At 43.9% G+C, this 25,187-nt stretch overlaps 1 protein-coding gene across 2 annotated transcripts in view; it reads right to left on the bottom strand.

The window, feature by feature from the left end:
* The window catches only part of RAB34 (RAB34, member RAS oncogene family), a 125,613-nt gene that overhangs the window by 29,000 nt on the left and 71,426 nt on the right, over positions 1–25,187 (bottom strand). For both annotated transcript variants that reach the window (XM_086955152.1, XM_086955153.1), the window contains exons 5-9: positions 23,912–24,013; positions 23,301–23,365; positions 5,031–5,082; positions 4,824–4,905; positions 3,596–3,686 (exon numbers count right to left, since the gene is read on the bottom strand). In XM_086955152.1, coding sequence (XP_086811278.1) covers positions 3,596–3,686; positions 4,824–4,905; positions 5,031–5,082; positions 23,301–23,365; positions 23,912–24,013 — 392 coding nt within the window. The remainder of the gene's footprint in view (positions 1–3,595; positions 3,687–4,823; positions 4,906–5,030; positions 5,083–23,300; positions 23,366–23,911; positions 24,014–25,187) is intronic.

The following is a 25,187-nucleotide window of genomic DNA, read 5'->3' as shown; positions in this document are numbered from 1 at the left end:
GAAGTCAAGCGCACCCTCCCAGTCCGCGCCACCACACCGTATGTTGAAAATCTGAAGCCATCGTTCTACAAACTCTCAACCAGCCTTGGATGAAAAATCTTGAAGAATGTACAAACTGAAAACCAGTTTTTGTTTGCATAGCATCAGCAGCAACGCTTGCTATCAGAATGCATGAGTTTCATGCTCGATCGATTGAGCTAGCCGGATCAGGCAACAAAAAGTATAAAATAGTTATGTAAATAATTATTTAATAAAATGTTTTACCCTGTTACTTTGCTGGTGTGTTGTATATATTTATAATATTTGCATAGAGTTTATCGTTATTTTGGGCGGGGTGGGTGGCGGAGCCGAGCTGTCTTGCAGCCATCATGGTGTGGAGCTCAGTTCATCTCACTAGTTTCGTATTTCTCATGAAGGGTTGTTCCTAATGTTTCTATTTTAGCGAGGTCAAAAAGAGATCCCATTAGTGGCCTACTGATTTTGCTCGATTATTTTTTTTTTAACACGATTTTTCACTATCTGCAAAGACTAAACAGAGTATTGCGGCTTTGTGCTTGTTAGTAAATAGAGAATGAACCAAAGAGAATAAATTCTAAAATAGTAAATGCTTGGATAACAATCAATCAAATGGAGAGACAAGCAGGCACGACGGATTACAACGGGGGCAAAGGCCTGCGTTAACTACCCTTCACTATCTGCAAAGAGAGAGTACTTCTAAGAGAAAAGAGGAGGGGGGGCCAGCGTTTAAAGCACATCAGCGTGCATAAACACGAAAATGTTTTTACCTATCACGTACTTGACATTTGACAGCTTTTGATATTTGTTATTAAAAAACCATTGAAATTCAATGAAAAAAACATAGGTTTTAGCCCATATATAGTTAGGGATTAGCATTTTCAAAACCTTATTTTACTCGCATAAAACCATTGAAATTCGCATATATAGTTAGATGCGCTAACTATATATCGCGCACCCGCAATCCACTGCTGATGATGTCACATAGTACATCATTCATGACATGGTCAGTGACATCACTGATGACATCTCAAATGACATCACTGATGACATCACTGATGACATCTCAAATGACATCACTGATGACATCACTGATGACAACATCCAGTGACTGTATGTTTCTGTAAAGTTAAAATATGTCTTACATATTGAAGAATGAGTGGATGTATAAGTGTCTGGATGAAGGATTTAGTAGGTGCATGACTGACTGTATGAGTGAGTGATTAAATGTGTCTCACTGAGTGAATGGGTTAGTGACTAAACTGTCTTAATTTGTGCATCATTATGTCTGTTGTTCTGTAAACTGCTGCATGTGTTGATCAGTAGCTATATGAGTAACTATATGGGTTATTGATTGGTTGCCCAAGTATTTGTATGGGAGACTGAGTGTGTGTGGGTGACTGGGAGGTGTATGACTTTGTGCATAGATGTGTGAGCAGTTGATTCACTAGATGTATGGGTTAAAAGTGCATGTGGAAACAGCTGTATGGGCGGTTGACTGTGTGCATGAGTGTATTGGTGAGTGAATGGATATCTCAGTGCTACATGTCAAAGTAAGTACATATGTAAAACACAGTACATGTGAGAGTTGACATATATAAATAACTGTGCATAAGAGCCAGTGAATGTGTGAGTGGCTGTATGGATCATTGTGAACTTGTATCAGGGATTGTATAAGAGAGTAAATATGTGTTAGTATATGTTTGAATAAGTAAGGTGTGTATAACTGTATAGTAGAGGAAATGGAGGTGTGATTGATTCTTTGCATGACTGACTAGGTGTGTGAGTAACTCCATGGATGAGTGACAGTCTGTGAGTTTTTGTTTACACTGAGTGTATCTAAGGTTATATTAGAGTCTGAAGAGGGTCATCGTATTATCACACGAATTATGTCATTAGCGATGTGCTCAGTAATGTCAAATGAGATGTCAAATGAGATGTCATCAGTGATGTCATTTGAGAGGTCTTCAGTGATGTCATCAGTGATGTCATCAGTGATGTCATCAGTGATGTCATTTGAGATGTCATCAGTGATGTCATCAGTGATGTCATTTGAGATGTCATGAGTGATGTCATCAGTGATGTCACTGAGCATGTCATGAATGATGTAATATGTGACATCATCAGCAGTGGATTGCGGGTGCGCGATATATAGTTAGTGCATCTAACTATATATGCGAATTTCAATGGTTTTATGCGAGTAAAATAAGGTTTTGAAAATGCTAATCCCTAACTATATATGGGCTAAAACATATGTTTTTTTCATTGAATATATATATATATATATATATATATATATATATATTTCTTGACAGTATACACCCTCCCTCAGTTCCCTTACACAAAGTGAGTGCAATTCTCCGACTGCACTCCATGGCCCTCACCATAGACCCTGTTCCTTTCTTCACAGCTAGGTTTGCACTAAAGAACTACCTTTACGTGCATCCTTAAGGTTGCTGGACCTTCCCAGGCAGATACTAAAAAGAATCAATTTATATCACAGAAACCCCACAGACGATGGAAATGTTGATAAATGGTTGTTCTTTACAACATGAGTTATCCTTGCTTATGTGTAGGTAAGCAACACCTCGGGTGACAGGAAATACACAGTGTGTCATGTGCAAAACTAGTACTGCATCAGATAAGTACTCAAGGCTTGGGACCGTATTATACACAGTGCCCTGGAGGTGCAACTTGCATTTGCGCCCGCTTTGTGCCCGCGGGCACTTTGGCATTACAGAAAGGGCAGCAGACGCTTGTGCTGCCCCCTGTGTAATGCAGATAGCACTCGCGCACATATAGTGCAAGTGCTATCAGAGAGTGTTACCTCATTTGCATGGGAGCGTGGCCCCTTGCAAATGAGGGAATCTCTTTGCCTCTGCGCCCGCACTGTATTACAGACGTAGGAACAATGGTAAAGAAGATGTTGTGCGCCCCCGATGCCAGCCCTCAGCAGGGCCCACTAGACATCCCCTTGCAGGCGGGTGCAGTCAGTCACTGCACCCACCTGCACAGGGACCTCTCACCCCTCAAAAGTGCAGGCGGGTTGCTGCCAGCATAGTGAAACAAAGAGCGGCTGCTTCAAAGCCGCTCCGTGTTTCAATTGAATGTGCTGCTCCCAGGGCAGCACGAGTTCATGGCTGCCCAGGGGGCAGCGCATTTAATCTAATACGGCGCACTCTCGTTGTTAGCACCGAGAGCTCCTTTTGAAAGGTGCATGTTGTAAATAGATGACCAGATACTTCTAGTTGATTGCCTGTAGATTTATTGTAGGACAGAGCTGGGTACACAACGAGGAAAATGCTCAAATGATATAATAGAGCCCTTGGTCTGTCACAACATTACTCTCAGCAGACAATCGCTACCTTCAGTCACTAGTAGAATGACACAGACATTTAAGGTCTTGACTGTAGAATACACCCTGATGCTGGTCCCAGTCTTCTCCTCTAGGACAATATTACACACCATCCCTCCCCTACAGAACACACTGCACCTCCTGGACAAAAAATAATGCAATAGAGGAAGAAAATATATTACACACACCACCTGCTGTGCTCTTTAGAATTCTATTGTGACTTACCTGTGAGAGATGAGACAGCCCAGTATTCTGCCTGCATTTCTTTGGCTATCCTGAGAGCATCCTTCTCAATGAGGGAGTACTGTGAGAGAGACTGACAAAAAGTACACAAATCATTACATCTGACATAAGTCAACTCTCACTTTTTTTCCAAGAACCCCACATGTTTCCAGGTAAGCCCAGAATGATGCCATCATATAGATCTAGAATAGTTTCATGCTGCAAAATCAACACGTTTACCCCAGTTCTTAAAAGCCTGTGTGCATTGTGCATATTTCAGAAGAACTGAATGACCTTGGAATGCACCGTGCAGAGGGTAGCTGATGTACACACTTCACCACCTACCTGTCCACTTAAAGTACTGTACTGTTTACTTTTTAATATTATAGATTATTGGATCGAACAGTGGTTGTCTTGTCGCATGCTTTGCACAATAAATTGGCGTACCTTGGAAGAGGATGTGTGAGGAGAAGCTTGGGATGTCTCCGACTAACAACAGTGTGGACTCTAACTGTGTCATTGCACATCCTGCCCAGGGCAGTAAACACTGAGATTGTCAGACAGTTGTAGTTGAGAACCCCATTAAGCCATTGTTAACTGTGTGCAATGTAGTGAGTAAATGCATGCACTGAATGATGGTACTTGGGTAGAGGGGTGTTCCAGTTATGGTTGTGCTGGATTACCGTATGCCTGGGTAGCATCAAGAGGCGTATGCGGGTTGGGTATCCAGGAGAGGCAGGTCATCATTAAACTAGTTCAGTATGCCAATAGGAAGGACGTGCAGGGGCTAATGAAGCTTGAAGGGAAAGGTATATTATATCTTCTTGAGAACCTTATGATATATCAACGCGGGTGGTCATCTATGGCAAGGAATTCTAGAGCTCCTACCATGAGTTAACACATCAGGAATAGCTTTGCCTCTGCATCTGTAGTTTTTACTCACTTTCTAAATATTTTTGCAATGAACAATGTACAAGGCTTACATATGAACCTCTGTCAACCGTGTCTGCATAACAGCAGAGTTCCAGGCGTGGCTGCACTGAGGTCCACTATGTCCCGACCCCGCAACCACAGATGAAATGCCCAAAAGCAGTATTCAGTGGCAGAAGCACCAAATTGTGGTATATGTGCCCAGCCCACCAATAGAGTGAAAAAGGACCAGGGGTGGCCCTTGTGGGGCAACCCCAGATGGGTTTTGTCATGCAGCCATTCTGTGTCCTGCCACACTTACACTGAGATCCTTCTTCGTGCCAACCAGAAAGAGCAGGACAGAGGAAGGGTCATTCTCCTTTAGGGCATCCTGAAGCCACTGCCTGGAAGAAAGAAAAAGCCTACATGAAGAAAGGGGAAATTGTAGAAAAGTTTATGTGCTCTGCAAAAAACAGTGTATTCTCCTCCTGCATCGCACTCAGACAGGACCTCTCTCCCTTCTCTTTACCTGGTGTGAGCCAGAGAAGCGACATCGTTAACATCAAACACGATAACTATGGCTGCAAGAGAAAACAGAGAAATGTCAGCACGAAATGGGAGCTGCCTCTTCTGCGTCAGTGGCATTTACAGGAAATCCAGAAAAATACTTTTTGCTCATGAGGAAGATAGTTAATACAGAGGGAGAAAAGAGGTGTGGGAAGGAGAAGTATGACTTATGCTCACAGAACACGTGCAGCGCTATCGGCAGTGCAAGCTCCAATCGCATACAGAGCCCATGCAGCAGTGCAAGCTTCCCTCATACGCACAGCAGATACAGCTTAAATAGATGCAGTGTAACCCCCCCTCACACCAAGAAGACAGACAGCACTGGCAGCTGCAGTGTAAGCTTCCCTCACACACAGAATATTTACAGCACTGGCAGCTGCAGTGCAAGTTTCCCTCACACACAATATGTACAGTACTGGCAGCTGCAGTGTAAGCTTCCCTCGCACACAGAATATTTACAGCACTGGCAGCTGCAGTGCAAGTTTCCCTCACACACACACACACATTCACACACACAATGTACAGCACAGGCAGCTACAATGTAAGCTGTAAGCACACCTCACACACAGAATATGTACAGCACTGGCAGCAGCAGTGTAGCCCTAACACACACAGGATGTACAGCAAAGCAGCTGCAGTCTAAGCTTCCCACACACACAGAAGAGGTACAGCACTGACAGCTGCAGTACAAGCATTCCTCCCACACAATATGTACAGCGCTGGCAGCTGCAGTGTAAGCATCCCCCATACACAGATGTACAGCACTGCAGTGTAAGCATCCCCCATACACAGATGTACAGCACTGCAGTGTAAGCACCTCCAGACACAAAAGATGTAAAGCACTAACAGCTACAGTATTAGCTTCACTCACACAGAAAAATGCAGCACAAAGAGCAAAATATCAATTCCCGGTTAACACACAGAAGAGCTGCAGTAAAGAAATAGAAGCGCTAATCCTTGGCACACTGAAGAGGCACAGCAACGGCAACAGTCGAAGCTTCCCTCAGAATGAATGCAGTAATATGTTAAAAAATGCAAATCCGGCAGTCTAACAACTTTTGAAAAGTACCAAGCACACTTATGAAAGCCACAAAAACATTTCCGACTTTTCAAATGCTGATATTAGCAACAGCTTCAGTGCAAAGATGATTAGCGATACCCAGTTCGCAGTGACATATAGGTTGCTCTTGTGCTGTTTCACTTAGCTATTAGCTTCAGCTCTGGGAAGAAGGCTATACTGCTGGGTAACATGGAGCTGTTCCATCAATGTTTTGCAACTTCTATGATACCTGAATTAGCAAACCTTGTCCTAGAATGTGTGAGCAGTGTGGGAAACTCAGAAGGGTCGTAATTGACAGTGAAAGTCTGGGAAGGCAGCCAGAGACAGATTTTCATACACAAAGGCTCCCAAATCATGACAAATTTCTAATTATTAGGCACTAATACTTTAAAGCTGGTACAGTCAATTTCTCCTTTTAAATCGAAAAGCTAGACAAAATAGTAAGAAATTAACATCAGGTTCTCTGTTGCACAACAAAAGTGAGAGCGCGTTGTTTGCAACCCCGAGGACCATTTTTTAAGCAAAGGTGGCTAAGGGCCACGCGGCCAGGCTAAACTTCAAATTCAGTAGCTCAACATTTTCTTTCTTATTCAAAGGTTTTATATAGCGCTGGCTAGACCTGGAGGTATCAGAGCGCTTTACATGAGTATCAGATCATTGTTACAGGTTACATGGTTACAAAGGTTACACAGTTATTAGACCCTGGCAACATAGTTACTTGTAAGGTCGAGATAAACAATAAGCACAAATACGTAAGGGGAAAAGTAGGCAGGGGGAGAGGTTCAAGGGGAGGGGGGTAGGAGCAGGGGAAGAAAACAGATAATGAAGGAAGGAAGAGGAGGGGAGGGTGAGAGACACAGCATGGAAAGAGGAGGGGAAGGGCGACGGGGGACACAAACCAGTAGACGAGTCAAAGAAACTTCTAAAGTCCAGTAAGCTGTGATCCCAGGGGAAGTGGTATTATTTCCCTATCTCTGTTGTGAGAGGCTCCCAATTACGCAGTGGACTCTCTCAGAGAGGTCTCTGAGACTCCAAGACCTAAATACTGGATTCTACCCCAAAAAGGGGACAGGGAGTGCTTTGGCAAGGGGTGCCATACCATACCTCAAGTGTGAGTGGCTCCCTTGGCGCAGTGGACTCTCTCAGCGGGTTGGCTGAGACTCCAGAGTATAAATATTGGATCTTTTCCCAACAAGGGGAGAAGGAGTGCTTAGTCAAAGGGCACAAAGGACAGGGGGCTAGGCAGAGTAGCAGGCAAGGGGAGAGATTCAGGGGAGAGGGGATAGGAGCTAAGGAAGTAGAGAAAGAGTACTAAATGGGAACATATTTAATTAATACGTTTTAAATAGCGCTGGCTAAACCCAAAGGAATCAGAGAGCTTTACATGACGAACAATAATGTTGCAATTTACATCAGTTAAAAGTTACATAAGTATAAAAAAAAAGCATTTAAAGAACATAGGGGACAAGGTGGATGGAGCAGGGAAGGGTAAGGGGAACATAGGGGACAAGGTAGATGGAGCAAGGAAGAGTAAGGGGCAGATTTGAAGGCATCGGGAGAAGCACTGATGTCGGATTTAATGTTGTCACGCAGCTCTCTTTTAAAGTCCATGAGTGTGGGAGATCATCACGGGTCAGCCCCATATTCTCCTTTGGCTGTTTATGCCCTAGCTCTTGTCCATCTCCTTTGTTAGAGTTTCCAAAGTAGCTTAAGACCTTCTTGGCTTGTGATTTTTTGGGAGGCATATGGGCAATTCACGGGACCAAGCCGCACGTTGGTGCGCTCGTATGTTCCCCCCTCACTCGGCTGTGGGGACTACACTTGTGGTTCTCAAGTGGCACTGTAGGTCAGGGTCTCTCTCCTGTCGCGGAGCACGCTCCTCAGGGCCTCTGGGCAGCGTCCTGCGAGTGGCCGTGGCCTATTGTATACCCCCGGGTGCCTTAAGAGCTTGAGTTTCAAGTTTATTTTATTTAGCATAGTTACTTAAAACCGTTGCTACAAAATATCTCATTACAAATTAAAACCGGTTAAAAGACATTATAACCAAATGGTATTTACAGTACATTAAAAAAAGTAAGCAATTATTATAGCAGCGTCAGTCTTTTTCCTTATCTGCTGTACAGCTGTTCAGACTTTAGCATTTTCTTCTCCACTTGTCTTAAATATTTTACAAAGCGACAGTTAAGCTGCGTGTCCTCAGGTGCAAAACATGCCAACACATCTTGTCTCCATGTGCGAATGCCTCTCTGGTTAAAAAGTGGGTTTAGAAGCCGTCTCCTTTCCTCTGTTAGATCTTTACTTGTGCAGAGGAGATGCAGCATATCTTCTTGCATTGTCCCACATAAACAGCAGTTAGAATCAGATTAGTTTTTCAGCCAATGTGGAAAGTGCTTTGTGCATGGCAACAAGCCTAATCTGTATTTTAGAAATAACATTTTTGTATGTTTGGCAAAACCCAAGCTAGATACTTTTGTGCAGCCAGGGAGGAATAGGTATCCAGAATCATCCAGCCATGAGACCTCCTTGTTAGGGCTGCCTTGTCTTCAATCGAAGATTCATTTCATACTATTTTCTTTGTTAGTTTTTTAAGGAGGTAGTGACTTGTTGGTGTTGCCCACAGTTCGGTAAGACCCAGCGTTGACACGCTTGTTGCTATATATTGTGCCACTGGTGATGACTCTTTCTGTTGTAGCTCAGCCCACAAGTGCCAATTTAGGGTACCAGGTTCAGATTTCCTTTATTTGTCCCAAAAGATGACTATCGCACCTTTCCTTGCAATGGTCTGTTTTTGCACAGCAAACTCAAGCCTATTTGTGCTGGAGAGAGTCGTGTTGGTAGACCAAAAATTATTCTGTATACTTTTGCGACCACAGCATCCAAGAGCTTCGAGTTCCTCCCCCTCTGTGCCTCGCTCCCATAGGTTATTGTGGGTAGAAGTTGTGCCCGTATAACTTCAACCAAAGGAGCGAGTAATGGGCCCGTCAGTCTGGAATTGAGGTTTATCATTGAGGCTGCTAAGGCTATGCCTTTCCTTTTAATTGTGTCTCTCTGGGTTACAAAGTGCCCGTCTTTGTCAATGATCACCCCCAAATATTTATACTCTGTAGCTGAATCTATTTGAATCTTATCCCAAAACCAGACAGGTGTTTTCTTAAAATTCTTTTTAATTGTCATGGTTTTTGTTTTTTCCAAGTTGATATTTAGGTCATTAGCCTCAGAGTATTGAAACGTGATGTCAAGAAGACGCTGTAGACCCACCTTCATTTGGCTGATCAATACTAGGCCATCAGCGTAGAGTAGGCATGGTAATACTAGATTCCCAATCTTTGGAGAATGTGAGTTGCTCGCTTCTAGTAACGGAATCAAATCAGCTAAAAACAGATTAAATAGCATTGGGGCCAGTACGCAGCCTTGCTTGAGGCCTTTTGTTGTTGGGATTTTCCTCAATAGAGTTGACCCGTCACCGAGCTTTATTTGCACCCAGGTTTCAGTGTGCAAATTAATTACCAGGTTCAGAAAGCCTGAGGAATGCCCCAGCCTGCCAGTTTCAACAAAAGTTTGTGTCGGTTTACATGATCAAAAGCTGCCTGATAACCGATGAAGCACAAATGTAATGGTGTTCTTGTGATCTCAGCCTTATCGATTAACAGGGCCATTGTTGTTATGTTTGTTGTGGTCCCAACAGATGTAGAAAAGCCGGTTTGGTTTAGGGGGATGATTGAATTGTCTTCCACCCAGATTTGCAGTTAGTCCAGCAACTTCCCGGCAAATTATTTTGCCTCGTTGTTCAAAAGGGCAACTAACCGGTAGCTCTTTCGTTGAGTCTTGTCACCTGATTTAAAGATTAGTGAAATTATCGAGGTCCGCCATGATGGAGGAAGACGGCCTGTTGTTCTTATCTCACGGAACAGAGGACTGAGTGCCTTCGCCCAGTATTCTGTATCTTGTTTGTAATGAACGGGTGGGATTCCGTTTGGCCCCGGTGCCCCTTCTTGCCTTCCCTTCTTAATGTATTTGTTGATTGATTTTATGTGATCATTTAAAGGAGTAAGTCCCGGTGGTTCTCCTTCGTGCAGGGCCTCTGGGGTTACATTTCCCTCATTCGAATGATGATTCCAAATCCTAGACTGCTGTGCGTAGTCCATGCTAGTTTCAACTTGCGGTACGTTTTTCCCTTGATGAAAATTATTTCCAAGGAAAGTGGCCCAGTCTTCCTCCGACTATATTTGAAGACAGACCCTCGTGCATCGGATGGGTAAATCTTTTTATTGTTTTCCAGAATCTTGCACTGTTTTTCAAATTAGAGTCCGCATGCAATCCTCGTTGTCATGCCTAGCTTCCCAAATTGCTTGCTTTAGGTATAATTTCTGCTGTCGTAATACAGCTAGTTTTATGATGTTGGTTGGATACTGACTTGTAATTGAGGTTCTTTTTAATGGATTTTATCTTGCTCTTATGCGGCATGGTGAAGTAGGTGAGACCCTGCTTTGGTTTAGATTTAATTGGGGCTGAGAAAGAGGTTACCAAGGCATGCGTATAATTGATCCATTTCTCTATTTAGTTGTCCCCTTCTCATGATTCAAATAAAAGTTTAGCAGCTTCCTGAAAGTTATCTTGCGTTGCTAGCGTGATTTTTTTCTTTCTAAAGTTGATAGAAGCAGTTGTGCCTGGTAAGCCTTTCCATTTCGTTGATCTTAAGATATTTGTGCGCAATATTTCCTTGGGGCAAAGACCGCTATCTACTTTGTCGCCCGTACTGAATGAGGAGATTTCTGTAAAGAGAGTTAGGGATACACAAGTGTAGTCCAGCGTTGAACTTTTTTTTAAAGAGATTGATGAGTGAATGCAGGAGGTGTATCACCTGTGGTTCTGCCATTTCCTGCTCGCAGCATAAGATGTTCAAGATCTTCTATAAGAAGCTAACCAGCTTTTGATGGAGCTACTATTGAGTTGGTTCTCTGTTGCGGGATGTTCCATAACTGGTTAAGTAGAGAGACTTCCTCCGCTTTTGATGGCCCAAGTAGATGTAAATTAAAGTGCCCTGTCAGTATCATGTCTGGTGAATTAACTTCGTTCATGCAAGACTCTACGAAGTTGACTAATTGCTTTGCGTCGTTAGATTTCCTGTTAGGATGTATATATGTGTTTATTATAACTATCTCCTCGTGCCTATTCCCTAGTTACCCCTTTATGTAGGGGATTTTGATAGCAATGGATTCCGGTGTTGTTAAGGCCACTAGATGGACAGAATTTGCGCAGATGTTACTTGCGTAGGTCACCAGGCCTCCCTGCAGATGGCCAAATGTAGCTTTTTTGAGAGCTGGAACATAGAACCGGAAATATCCTTGTAGATGTGATGGATCCATCATCCACGTCTCCTGGAAAGCAATGATGTGGAATGACATTATATAATTCATGAAGGCGTGGTCCGCCATTTCACCGAGAATTGGCCACTTTACCTGCCGTGTCTTCCATCGTTCTATCACTTTTGGCCCGTTTTCTATGTTTATTTTTATGTCGACCTGAGCCTAGTTTCCATCCAACATGTCAGCCTATTTAATTAAAGCAAGTCCTTCAACTATGTCGGTGCCCCGTGTAAATCTATACAGAGTCGCGTTACCTACGTCACTCGAGTCACTCGGCACCTGAAATTAATTATCTGCAAAGCGCAGTAACTTTAAACTATATATACCGTTCTAAACTGCATACGCAAACATCACGGCACGGATAGGAGTATCGTTGACAAGCGGGACCACAGCAAATTGGAGGTATGTTACAGCATTTTAGGAAAAGAGAACCTATCTTTAAGAGAGAACCCTAATCTTTGCTAAATGATCTAAAACCTAATAGTGTTTTTTCCCCGTTAATGTTCACAGAAATAAAGAATAAAGATATCGAATGGTCCCCAATAATATTTTGCAGTAACACAATTAAACAGGTAATTTTCATGATCTATATTATAGAACAAAATTCCCTATATAGGTCACTCTTTGAATAGATATATAAATCGCAATGTTGATTTGTCTAGGTCACTCACTATGAACTAACTCAGATGGCGTCCTGAAATTATCTAACTGAACCCATGGAATATATTTTACATATGTTCGGCTGAACATATTAAGTTTTAAAGGTAAATAGATCGGTTCTTATATATATTTACTGACCCCATGTAAGCCATACAATCAGTATTGACACTTCCCCCCCCCCTCTTTTTTTGTTGTTACCATTTCTACATAGCTAAGTAGCTGACCTGTTTCTATATCAGAAAACTAGCCTGATTCTATCCACTTGCAATCTATCGAACTAAGTTGGACACGAATAACTAAGTAAGGTATATATTAAAAAAAACCTCTTGTTACCTACAATAATAAGGATAATATTATTAAGTAATATCATCCACACTAATTAAATAGTGGATTTAATATTTAAATAAATAGGCTACACCATAGTCTTTACATCCTGCTTGTGCCATTATTAAACAACTGCTCTTTTTCTGTTTCGTATTGTGTTAATACTTAGGTATATAGGTGACTTATTTACTGTTTACTACAACCAATGACAAGTATCTACCCTTCACCAATGGCACCATGCGATGCAACTGTAACTGAAAGAGCTGTACTTTATGCATTTAGCTAATTTGGATTTATATTATATTAAAAAAAAATACTCCTCCTAATTCCTTCTTCTTCAAAGGTTAGGTTAACAATATAATCAGCATAAGTCTCTCTTATTCACAAAGTCGTGCCACCAATCGTCTACCTGCTCTAAGTTTTAGTATACTGTCCCTACTGGAAATCTTACAACTTCACGAATATTTATTCACTCAAAGTAAGTAAAAAACCTCAGACCGCATTATCCCTAGATCGTAGAGTTACAGCCACAGATAAATACTATTCAAAATAACGTTATTAATTTATGTACTGGTTAAAGTCTTCGCTCCTTTCTTTTTATCTCCCTACTTTCGAGAAAGCATAAACAAGCGAGATGAATGGACATATAAATAGTCCTTCATGAAGAATTTTTCGGTATACATGTATCTAGATGAGCCTAGTGTGATGTCAACTTGACCAATGTTCCTAAATTGATAATGAGTAATGTAGAAAATTTCCAAATCAAATAAAGGCAAGATGTTTGTATCATGATTATTGCAATTTTTATTATAAAAAAGCATATACATCACTTGAAGAACTAAGATGAATACATGAATGATACCGGCCTTATTGGTTTTATAATAAATTGATACTGACCCTATGTCAAAAAATGCACAATGTATTATGTATATTTTTTAATGCGACTGATATATATATTTGTGTTTTTTTCCTCAGATTTTTGTTGCACATTACACACTGTTATGTCTGCACCTCACGAATGACGGTCACCTGACGAAGGCCACAGGCCGAAACGCGCGTAGTGTTTTATTCTACCGCATTACCTACCTCAAGTCTTGTGCTCTGTTCCATCTTGTTACCTACCTCAGTTTTCCATCGACCTAATTTCATGTCTGTTCACAAAAATTCTTTTGTTTTATGTATGTGTCATATAACCATTTGGATTTTGTGTCTATACAATTAATATTATCTTATCACAAATAATTATTGTATGCTTATATATAAAAGAGAGAAAAAAACTATTTTTATACATCAAAGAAATAAATATAATAAAACTAAAATATAAAGGATAAAATATGTTGGTTTGTTTATTAATACACAAATGTCGCAAGATAAATCTCAAATATTGATTATATAAAGGGCAGTTTTGAGATAACTGTTTGCTATTGAGGGTGTTGCACTCTCTTTTTTCAAGAATTGTTTACCTATTCCCTACATTTAGCAAACAAAGTATTTGTAGGGGTCCCCTGTTTTTCAATTTGCAATTCAGCCCGTTGATGTTCCAAGAGCATATCCGTATTAAGTTTGTTTCACCTTCTGAGATAATATACCTGCTATTCTGTCATTTGCTTGTTCCTTGGTTGGAAACTACCCTCATGCGCCATCCGGTCCAGGAAAAGACATGGCTTGGCAGTTCGGGCTGGACTATTCCCATGAGGCACAGGGTCAAGGCTGATTTGCATATGGCCAGGTCTGAACTGGGGTGGTGTGGAGTGCAAAAAACTATGGATTTAGGCCCAGATCTCTGTACTGGGGTGAATGTATGACATTGTTCTGCATTATGTCCATCAACTGTTGTTTTTGCATCCTGAGCCTTCTTGGCAGAGGCCTTGATGAAGATGATTCGGGTGATATCTCCCTTTATGCTGTGACTGCCTCATGCTGACCGGCGAGGGACCCCTTGCCCCTCTTAATATTGACTTAGGGACGTATTGTTCTGTTATACGACTATCCCTTTGGCTCTGTAATAATGGTGCTGGATAACCAGGTGATATGATGGGTTTTATTTTTATGCTCCAGTTTTCAAATATCAAAGCTTCCAATAAACTTATTTGAGCAATAAATTCTGACCTTCATGTTGTCCGTGTAGTCTCACCCTGCCTAGGGTCCCCATGGCTGATAAACTCCACTGAATCCAGGTCCGTTGAGTTTACCTCCATTAGTGAGGGTATATGTGTGAATAAGCGGAGAATGTACCCACGATTTAATATGTCGTGAGCCCCTCTAGATCTATAAGCTGGTGCAAATTCTAGTGTTTTCACATTCCTATTAGGATCCTTTCCTAGATTATCACGAGAGTTTGTTGTGGATGGTTTATTGATAAGTTATTCCAGTCTCCCTCGTCCGACTTATGTAGTTCCTTTATGCTTTCCAACTCTTGTCTGAGTACCGATTCAGTGGTGTGGGGCGTAGATGACAGTAATTGATGCGAAGTTGGCGATGGGGTCCAACTGATCCTTGATTTTTTAATAGCGACTGGTGGTGTCCCCATCTCTATTATCGACATCGCACATTACACACTGTTATGTCTGCACCTCACGAATGACGGTCACCTGACGAAGGCCACAGGCCGAAACGCGCGTAGTGTTTTATTCTACCGCATTACCTACCTCAAGTCTTGTGCTCTGTTCCATCTTGTTACCTACCTCAGTTTTCCATCGACCTAATTTCATGTCTGTTCACAAAAATTCTTTTGTTTTATGTATGTGTCATATAACCATTTGGATTTTGTGTCTATACAATTAATATTATCTTATCACAAATAATTATTGTATGCTTATATATAAAAGAGAGAAAAAAACTATTTTTATACATCAAAGAAATAAATATAATAAAACTAAAATATAAAGGATAAAATATGTTGGTTTGTTTATTAATACACAAATGTCGCAAGATAAATCTCAAATATTGATTATATAAAGGGCAGTTTTGAGATAACTGTTTGCTATTGAGGGTGTTGCACTCTCTTTTTTCAAGAATTGTTTACCTATTCCCTACATTTAGCAAACAAAGTATTTGTAGGGGTCCCCTGTTTTTCAATTTGCAATTCAGCCCGTTGATGTTCCAAGAGCATATCCGTATTAAGTTTGTTTCACCTTCTGAGATAATATACCTGCTATTCTGTCATTTGCTTGTTCCTTGGTTGGAAACTACCCTCATGCGCCATCCGGTCCAGGAAAAGACATGGCTTGGCAGTTCGGGCTGGACTATTCCCATGAGGCACAGGGTCAAGGCTGATTTGCATATGGCCAGGTCTGAACTGGGGTGGTGTGGAGTGCAAAAAAACTATGGATTTAGGCCCAGATCTCTGTACTGGGGTGAATGTATGACATTGTTCTGCATTATGTCCATCAACTGTTGTTTTTGCATCCTGAGCCTTCTTGGCAGAGGCCTTGATGAAGATGATTCGGGTGATATCTCCCTTTATGCTGTGACTGCCTCATGCTGACCGGCGAGGGACCCCTTGCCCCTCTTAATATTGATTTAGGGACGTATCGTTCTGTTATACGACTATCCCTTTGGCTCTGTAATAATGGTGCTGGATAACCAGGTGATATGATGGGTTTTATTTTTATGCTCCAGTTTTCAAATATCAAAGCTTCCAATAAACTTATTTGAGCAATAAATTCTGACCTTCATGTTGTCCGTGTAGTCTCACCCTGCCTAGGGTCCCCATGGCTGATAAACTCCACTGAATCCAGGTCCGTTGAGTTTACCTCCATTAGTGAGGGTATATGTGTGAATAAGCGGAGAATGTACCCACGATTTAATATGTCGTGAGCCCCTCTAGATCTATAAGCTGGTGCAAATTCTAGTGTTTTCACATTCCTATTAGGATCCTTTCCTAGATTATCTGCGTGTTGTCTGTTAGTGGGATCATGGGTGCTTATGCTTGCTTTGGGTGGCTTTGTAATTAGTTCTGGCCTACTCTGGGCATCTGGAGTTAAATTTGTAACTGGCCCAGCACAAAGCTGCCCCAAAAATTACGCGCAGGCAGGCTTAGTTCTTAAATTTCCATGTTTAAGTTCTATATGTTCAACTCCTCCAATTTTGGATGCAAGGATGGGCGGATAGTTTAAAGCCCTCTCTATTTGCATGTCAGGCTGGCTAACAGGAATGATTGTGGAGGATTTATTGCCTTTGACCATAGATCCTACAGATGTTTATTTGGGGGTATGATGCTGTATAATGGTTCCTTCTGGTTTCGTTCTGCATGGCAGTAAATGATGTTCCTCCTTCTTCCCCTGATAGGTTTTGTTGCAAGGAACACCTGGGAGCAGGATCTTGATTGGAGTTTGAAACCAACATTTGCCGTTTGCGCGGTGCGCCTGATTGTATTTTGCCCTTTCCATCTGGGGTAGTCTGATTAGATAGGCCAAGTTTTGCAGATGGTAACTGCCTGAAGAGACGGCGAAATCCTCCTTTTTTGTGTTGTTTTTTTGGTTTCTGCCCTTTCTCCTTTGAGCTTGCCTTTGTTTGGCATTAGAAGTTACTCCTGGTTCTGCCAGCTCTTGATCTGAGCCCTGGGAGAGTCCTGTTAGTGGTTCCTGTTTCTTAGAACTCTCGTCTTTTTTTTCATATCCTGTACTAATAAGGTTTGAGGTAGAACTTGTCAGACCTAGATCTCTCATGTTATTTGTAATTGATCTGTGCTTGACCTCAGTGGAGTAGATAGCTTTTTGACTAGGCTCAATGTTTTTCCGCTCTGACTCTTTAATTTGGGCGCACAAGTCCTCCAGAATCAAGGGGAGAGAGGTGAGTTTATCGACTATTGGGCCACAGCCACAATTTAACTCCCGGTCCTGTTGTCTCCCATGTGAGCTCTGAAAGAGCAGATTCAGGGTGCCAAGTTTTTCAGCGATTGCCACCACAAACACTGCCAATGTATTTAATAAGGTTAACTGGGCATCCATTTTGTCTGACTGATACTGGAGTGCTACCACTAAAAGTTGCACTGTCTTGAGTAAACTGGCCGAGGCATTTTCAGAGTTCAGCTGTCGATGAACATTGGTTGAGGTTCCTAAATCGGGTGTCGGTATAAGGGCCTCACTGCCCTAGGTCCCTTTCAACTCTATGTTCTCTGATCAAATGTTCTCTGATGAGGGGGAGTTTTGGGAGTTCAGCCTAAGTTTCACGAGAGTTTGTTGTGGATGGTTTATTGATAAGTTATTCCAGTCTCCCTCGTCCGACTTATGTAGTTCCTTTATGCTTTCCAACTCTTGTCTGAGTACCGATTCAGTGGTGTGGGGCGTAGATGACAGTAATTGATGCGAAGTTGGCGATGGGGTCCAACTGATCCTTGATTTTTTAATAGCGACTGGTGGTGTCCCCATCTCTATTATCGACAATTCCTTATTAGTAGTACAGTTATTCCCTGTTGCCCTACTACAGCTTCTCTCAACCTGTTTGTCCTTGTTGTTTCTTCCAGCTTGTCCAGGAGGCTCTGCCAACTTATTTGTTGTTTCTAGATTGCTTAGTAAAATAGCTTTTGATATTTCAGCTATTGATGATCCTGTGGCCCTTGCGGCAGTGGTTTGGTTTTACATTGCGCAACTAAAGTTGAAGCAAAAATACTATGTGATTGATGTAAGAGTTAATTTGGCCCAGGGATGCTTTTTATGCCGATTGTTATGCTTCGGTCATTAGCTGGAGTCCTGTTCTCCCTATTATCCGAAAGTTTGAGTGGTGAGATCGTATTTTTTAGGCCTTTTGCTGCAATCGAGCTTGATAAAAGGGCGTCCCATGGGTTTTTTAGGAACTGAAACTTTGTATAGATCTTGGGCTGTGACCATTTGTAGCAGGTCTGAGTTATACCTGCTTCCAGATTGGTGTCACTTATAGTACGACCCATATCCGGGGATGCAATGCCTGGGGATGAAGTGCCATCTCTAAGTTTGGTTTTGTTGAGTGGCCCAGCCATGCTGTCCTTGAGAATTAGAGGCTCTCTTTTGCGCTTGCTCGTTTTTGTCTCCTTTTTTGTTCTTGACGGGCACCCCCTAACCCTGCTAGATCTCATTTCCTTTTGGGGGCAATGGCTGAATCACTGATTATTGGTGGGCCTTATCCAATTCTATGCTCAGAGAGACAGGGTGGGTACCCGCAGCTGTTCACCCAGCCTCTCCCCCTCTCCTCCTCTTCTCAGGCCGTGGCGCTTTTCACTGCTCCTCCACACTCTGTCTCCTTGTTAGCCGCAATGGCAGAGCTGGCGGGAACGGTGGACACAGCAGCTTATAGCAGTAACAACTCACACCACGCACAGAGCAAGTGCGAGGTACGGAGTGATCCATGCAGCTCCTGTGGTGGGCCAGAGTAGGGAAGGAGATGTCTACGGGACCGCTCTCATTTGCGGCCCCCACTCCCCAGCTCTCTCCCAGCCCTCTCCCAGCCGTACAGAGGACAGGAACCGCTGCTGATCACGGCCCCACGCAGGGCCGTTTCTAGGTGTTTTGCCGCCCTAGGCAAGAATTGAAAAATGCCACCCCTCCCTTTTACTACCATCACTCTCTTCCACTGTCATCCAGGCTAGAGAGCACACCCTCTACTGCCGAACCCTTCTATGTTACTCTCATTTACTATCAGGAAACACGATCACAACAGTCAGTCCTGCAAACGACCTTAACGAAAGGCTCAGGCCAGACCGTTACGGTAGCCATACACTCCCAGAACTATGTACACAGATGCCCAATGCAAAATTAGGAGCAATTCTGCAAAACCGGCACTTGGTGCTATATTGTGTGCTAAAATTCAGCGCAAAAAACAAATGCCGCAAACAGCGGCGTCTCGCATTCTGGCCATTCGCGTTGTTCCCATGCATGTACTCGTGCAAAATAAATGTTTGCGAATTTGGTAGAAGGAAGAACAGTATTAGTGCGGTAATTACTATTGTAACATGGTCTTATGCGACCCCTCGTAAAGGCACTCTAGCTTACTTTAATTCTTCCAACTATACCCGTTCCAGCAGACACATTGCACTCATTCAACTCATTTATCCATTAATTCATTCACACATTAAAAATGCTTGTGTGCTCAATCCTACCCGAGCCTCGTCCCTTAGGGGTCCCTTAGCCTTCCTTACAGGAGGTGCTCCTGAACTATCGCAGGTGCAGCTGACCTTTGACCCTTGGTAGGTGACCTTGAACAGATTCTCGAAGTGCTTCTTTTTAATGTCTTCTAGACCTCGGCCCAGGACGAGGCCTCTGCCTTGATGCAGCCGCACTCTGCCAGCTTCTGTCTTTGCCTCACTCCTCACTCCTCGTTGAGGGGTCGTCACTGCATGTTGGAGAGTGCGGTGCGTTGTCTTTCAGTTTTATGTTCCTGCTGTGCTCCCTCGAGGACTTTCCCCTGTGACTCCCTTGTGCGGCCTCCTCGTCCTACATATTTGGTCCTTGGCGAGGGCCTGAATCCTGGCCTCATAAATCCCTCCCAGTCTCCACTGTCTCATGTAGGCTCACTGCGCACCGCGGAACACACACAGCTTCATATATAGCGCTGTATAAAGTGCCTACTAGTTATACGTCTTCAGAGGCTGTTTATGAATTTATGGTGACGAGAAAAGCCTCTTATGCAGTGCTCTTTGTTATTTTACTATGTCATCTGATTCAATGCTCCCCAAAAGCAGCACGAGGCCCCCTACCAAGTATTTTCTTGCTGTTTTATATAGCGCAAACTCCACCCGAAGGCATTGGAGCGCTTTACATGAGCACCAGTTGCGTTACAGACGGACACATTCATGTTAAGGCACGGGAAGATTAAGTGATTTGCCCAGAATCACACAGTGTAAGCACCCACAGGGGCAGTGTAAAGTATTAGGATGGGAGGTGAGCAGGGAAGGGTCCTGGGGGCCTATGGTGTGCTAGTTTGTTTTATTGTAGCCCTTCCTTGGGAGAGCTCATCAACCCCCGCTTGCAAGTGGAGGATTGTTTTTTGAGCGCCATGAGAACCCTGCAGGTCAGAGTGGCACACATGTGACCTTCTGGACAGCTCTTAGGTAAGGTGCGCAACGCCCATAGGGCTTAAAGGCATTCAACCCCCCCCCCCCCCCCCCCCCCCCCCCGCCCCCGGCAGCGTAAGTGACAGGACACATAAACAAATCAACACTCAGCTCTCTGTGGGCACTCGGTTTAATGCAGAATCGTGTGTTTAGAAACTTTAAAAATGCGTCTTGTGTTTCCTTGCAAGAAGCAGAGGCCGATGTCCAGAGACAATAGATTAATAAGAACTCTTTTTGAGATTAAACATCAGTAGCTTTTGTTGCTGTGGCTGTTATCGCCTCCTTTTTCCATCTTCACACAAAAGGCAAGAAGAGAGCCTCCCCCCCACACACACATCCCCTAAACATGTGCACACGCCATTCCATCTCTCTCCCTGTGCTGTCCAACTCTGAAATCCTAAAGCAAAATGATCGGGGGTCTGCGTCACACGTCCTTTCCTCATTCCAACAAGAGCGCATTCTCGCCACAAAGCCTTCATTTCAGTAGCCACCTACAGTCTGGCAGTCAAGTGCAGGCCACCTTAAACTAGATGAGTGCCAGTCAGAGCATGCGGGGAACACTGCTCGAACTCCAATACCTCTTTACTCCCAGAAGTCAGGAAAGGGACGGTAGGCAAGAGGCACCCAAACTGGCTCTTGCTCCTAAAACTGTCACTGACCTGTCACTGACCTTTACAATGAACTTTCATGTGCGAACGCATCCTCACGCTTTTGCAATCGCTGACTTTGGCTTTGAGCATGACGACGAATAGTTCAAGCACTACGCAGAACATCGCGCCTCGGATGGCTGCACTTTCCCTGAAGAATCCTAGAGGCTCTTCCTGTGTGATCTGGTGGAAGGCTGGTGGCGCGAAAGTGAGTTTCGTATGTGTAACGTACTCAGCAGCGGCAAGCGGCTCTTTACCTTCATAGGTTTAAATTTTAAAAAAATCCCCCTTCTGCCGCCCTAGCTCTTTTGCCGCCCTAGGCAACCGCCTAGTCTTGCCTAATGGTAGAAACGGCCCTGGCCCCACGCAGCTGCCCGCTGCCAGCTCCCCGGCACTTCTCCTGTCTCGGCTCAGCCACGGCTCACCTCTTCCCTCTACCCCCCCCCCCCCTCCCCCCCTCCCCCCTGCTCCTGGCTGTCAGTTACTGCAGCGGCTGGGGCTTGAAAGCAGGCTTGAGGTGGAGGAGGCAGAGGAGCAGCGTCCTCCTTACTCCTGTCTTATTCAGTGCAGCCTGTAGAAGAAAGTTAAAGAGCCAAGCGGGGGCGGGGGGGACCTAGACTGCAGGCAGGTCGTTCAATTAACTGAATTGGTCGCCCTCGCCCCACCACACCTCACATCTGGGTCAGGGGGAGGAGATCCCACGAGCCGCAAGCCAGCCGAAATCGCAGCGAAACCTGCAGCGTCCACAGCGCTTGACTTGGAGGTCTATGGCAGTGGCAGTCCGTGTTGCTCTTGTTTTCTCGCAAGCAAGCTTCACCTCTATGCTGCTCCGCTGAAGGATGGGCTGCAGTGGAGACAGCAATGAGCAGCAGTGGGCTGCGGCAGGCTGAAGGAAGCCTCCTGACCTCCTCCCGGCCGCCAGCACAACACAGCCCTGCAAGCAGCGAGAGCGGGAAGCATGAACACTCCGAAAACCTGGAGACCGGACTAGGTTCCTCAAGCATAGAGATATAAGGGATTAAGCCGCCATCTTAAGGTCATGCAGCAAGGTTAATCAGGCCTTTTCTGGGGGCTTCTTCCTTCGCTGTAGTATCCCTACCTTCAGCCCCATTGCTGGTGGTTCCACAAGAAACCAATACACTATATGGGGTGCTTTTAAAGCTCGTAGGTCTCTACCAGACCTTACTTTTGAGCTTGATCAACCCTCCTATCTTTTTTTCTAGTACACTTTAATGAGGATATTAGAAGTACTGAGCGGAACAGAAGCTGGGCTGTCCCAACAGTGAGACAATCACAATTTGTCAAGAGTCATGTTTATATGGTAGGATAGGACAGATTCTCATCCTTCCCTATAAGAAGGACCCACAAAAAGCAGCTTTAATCGGACTTAGAGCATTTTTCGACCTAATATGAGCCCAAAATGATGCTCCGAGCCATACAATGGAGTCAAGCTTCTTGACACCTTCTTCTATTCAGAAGGTGAACGTAGGAGGCTCAAAGGCAGCTTCATCAAAGTTTCAAGAAACCTGTGTTCAGCTACAATTAGCTTATTCATTGTAGCAAAACACCAGATTTCAGGACCATATCAAGTAGCAGATGGCACCTGAGCCTAAAAAACCTCAAAATCTGCACCAAACCTTAACCCGCTTCCAAAACTCAACATGGAATTTGCTAGGTGTGTTCTCTTATCACTCTGCTTACACTCGGTGGTGTTAGCAGCAGCTCCGGTTCCGAACTAAATGATACTCTAAGGCCCTTTCAAGCAAAACCCTTCCACATAGACATTAGCAGGAAAGAGACCTAGATGATGTGCCTTGTATAACACATTCCCAAACTGATGTAAACAATTATCGGTAGCGCTCTATTGAAGACCTATTAAGAGTGAAAGGCTGCCATGATTGTTAGGTGTGTGTAGGGACCAGCGAGGTCTTTCTCTCTATTACTGAAACCTTTCCCCACTAAAACAGTATCATATTTTCATGGTGCTGGGATGGCAGATGCATTATGTCAGACTCATGCGCATTATGGTCTTTAACTCGGACCCCTCTTTTTTGTTCTAGAACAGCTCATGGATAGCTAGAGCACTGCTTACAATGCTCACATAATACAGCCTTTTCTTTCCGTCAAGAGACTGCCCTGTCCATACCTTGCGCTCCTCTGTAGTACGTCGATGCGATGCACTTGAATCTCTCCTGACCCGCAGTGTCCCAGCTGGGGAGGAGAGAGAAGCAGCAGCAGGTTAACAATCAAGACCAGGGAGAGACTGCCACCCTATCTTCACACCCTCCGCCACATCCACTACAATCTCCACATTAATCATGACAATAGAAGCTTGCTGTTCACGTATAGCGACTGTTCTGTGACTTCAAAGCACTTTAAGAACACCAGTCTAAGCAGCAAGTGCTACTACACAACGTTTCACACAGGCAGCCATTGTTTTGTCAGCAGAACATATCTCATTTCCTTACTGCTCCTTCTCTAACTACCTCCTTCATCTGGTCTACTATTTCCTGGTCTCTTCCCTTCATGTCCACAGTCTGTCTCTCCTCCTTGATGGCTGCCCCCTCCCTCCCTGAGGCAAAAAGCTCCTTCTGTACCTCAAATGTCCTGTCTTTTTTTGTCACTGGTTTACACTTCGATTACTTCTCTGGCCTCATTCCCACTATTTCACCTCTTTCCAGGCGTTCCTTACGGTGCTCACCTCTGTTTCTGCCCTGCCTATCTCTATCCCCCTCCCTGATTACATTTGATACTTACAGCTGCAGGCTAAACGGGACACCCATCACTTCAAATCGCTCCATCTCGAAGTCCACCCCGATAGTGGCTTTGTAGTTCTTGTCGAAGGTGTCTTTGCAAAACCTTTGGAGAAGGAGAGGGACTGTATTGAGCCAGGAGCTGTTGTTGTTCCCTTGTGAACAGTATTCAAAGCCTTAGATGCAGCAGTAAAGTGGGAAATATGTGAATTCTCACCAACTAGGAAACAAACGACAGACTGGGAGGTGAGGAGCTTGAGAGGCAGGAAGAAAGATGCCTACAGGCCCAGTTTACTAAGGCATTGCACTGGTGCAAAGCAACCCAAACAGAGGTATGGGCCCAGATTTATCATAGGTTTGCATTGTCCATGTGCCACGCAAGTACCCCCTCCTGCACAAAAACAATCCAGCCCACAGCGCAGGCACCCTTGCACCTTGGTGCCTGCGTTGGCAATAGATACGGCATATTCCTGCCCTTTCACGCAGTGCAACAAGTTGGCTTGCTGTGTTGTATTGCGTGAAAATTAGGAATGGTCAGTGCTGACAAACATAGGTTTGGACACAAGCTTGATCTACTGAGATAGCCACTAAAAGCAGACATGGACCAGGGGAAATGGGTTCAATCTTTAAAAAAAAAAAGAACTCACTGTAAGTGTGCTGCGGTGCACAGCACACATACAATGCACAGGATTCTTCTGATTCTGTTAAAGCAAAGGTATTTGAATTAGAAGGGTATGCTTTCATTACAAATCTTATGCTAGACAGTGTACACTGACCACTGTGCCATAGCGTGAGGTTGTGCGTCGCACAAAACACCTTGGCAGAGCACCAGCGCAGGGCTTGATAGTAGGAGTAGGGCAGTCTTAGCAGATGTGGCTCCACACTGTGGTTTTCCTCTTTGTGCAACAAGGTGCAGCACATGTGTGTGCTGTGCTGCATGAAAAATGTGTAATCCTGGGCAACACTGTGTATAAGCCCTACAAAGAAAATCAACAATCCAAGAGATACACAAAAAATCATAATTGAGGAGCTATAGAGGAAGACAGGCGGTACAAGGAAGATGCTGACAATTGAAAAGGAATGAAAGGCACCCTAACTGTTCAAAAAATGTAGAAGAAACCTTGAACAGGGATTAGGTATACATGTAACGCTGACCACAGTGGATGTATAGAGGAACCAATGAGCCGGTAAGGAAGCTGAGAAGCCCTGGATCTGACAGCCATCTCCAGCATGCAGAAGGCAGACAGAACTTGAAGCTGGGCATACAGCGGAAGAAACAC

This window comes from Lissotriton vulgaris, chromosome 2_1 (genome assembly GCF_964263255.1).
Source record: "Lissotriton vulgaris chromosome 2_1, aLisVul1.2, whole genome shotgun sequence".
Lineage (NCBI taxonomy): Eukaryota > Metazoa > Chordata > Amphibia > Caudata > Salamandridae > Lissotriton > Lissotriton vulgaris.
Note: the sequence above shows the minus strand (reverse complement) of the source record. Positions and strands in the feature narration are given on the sequence as shown.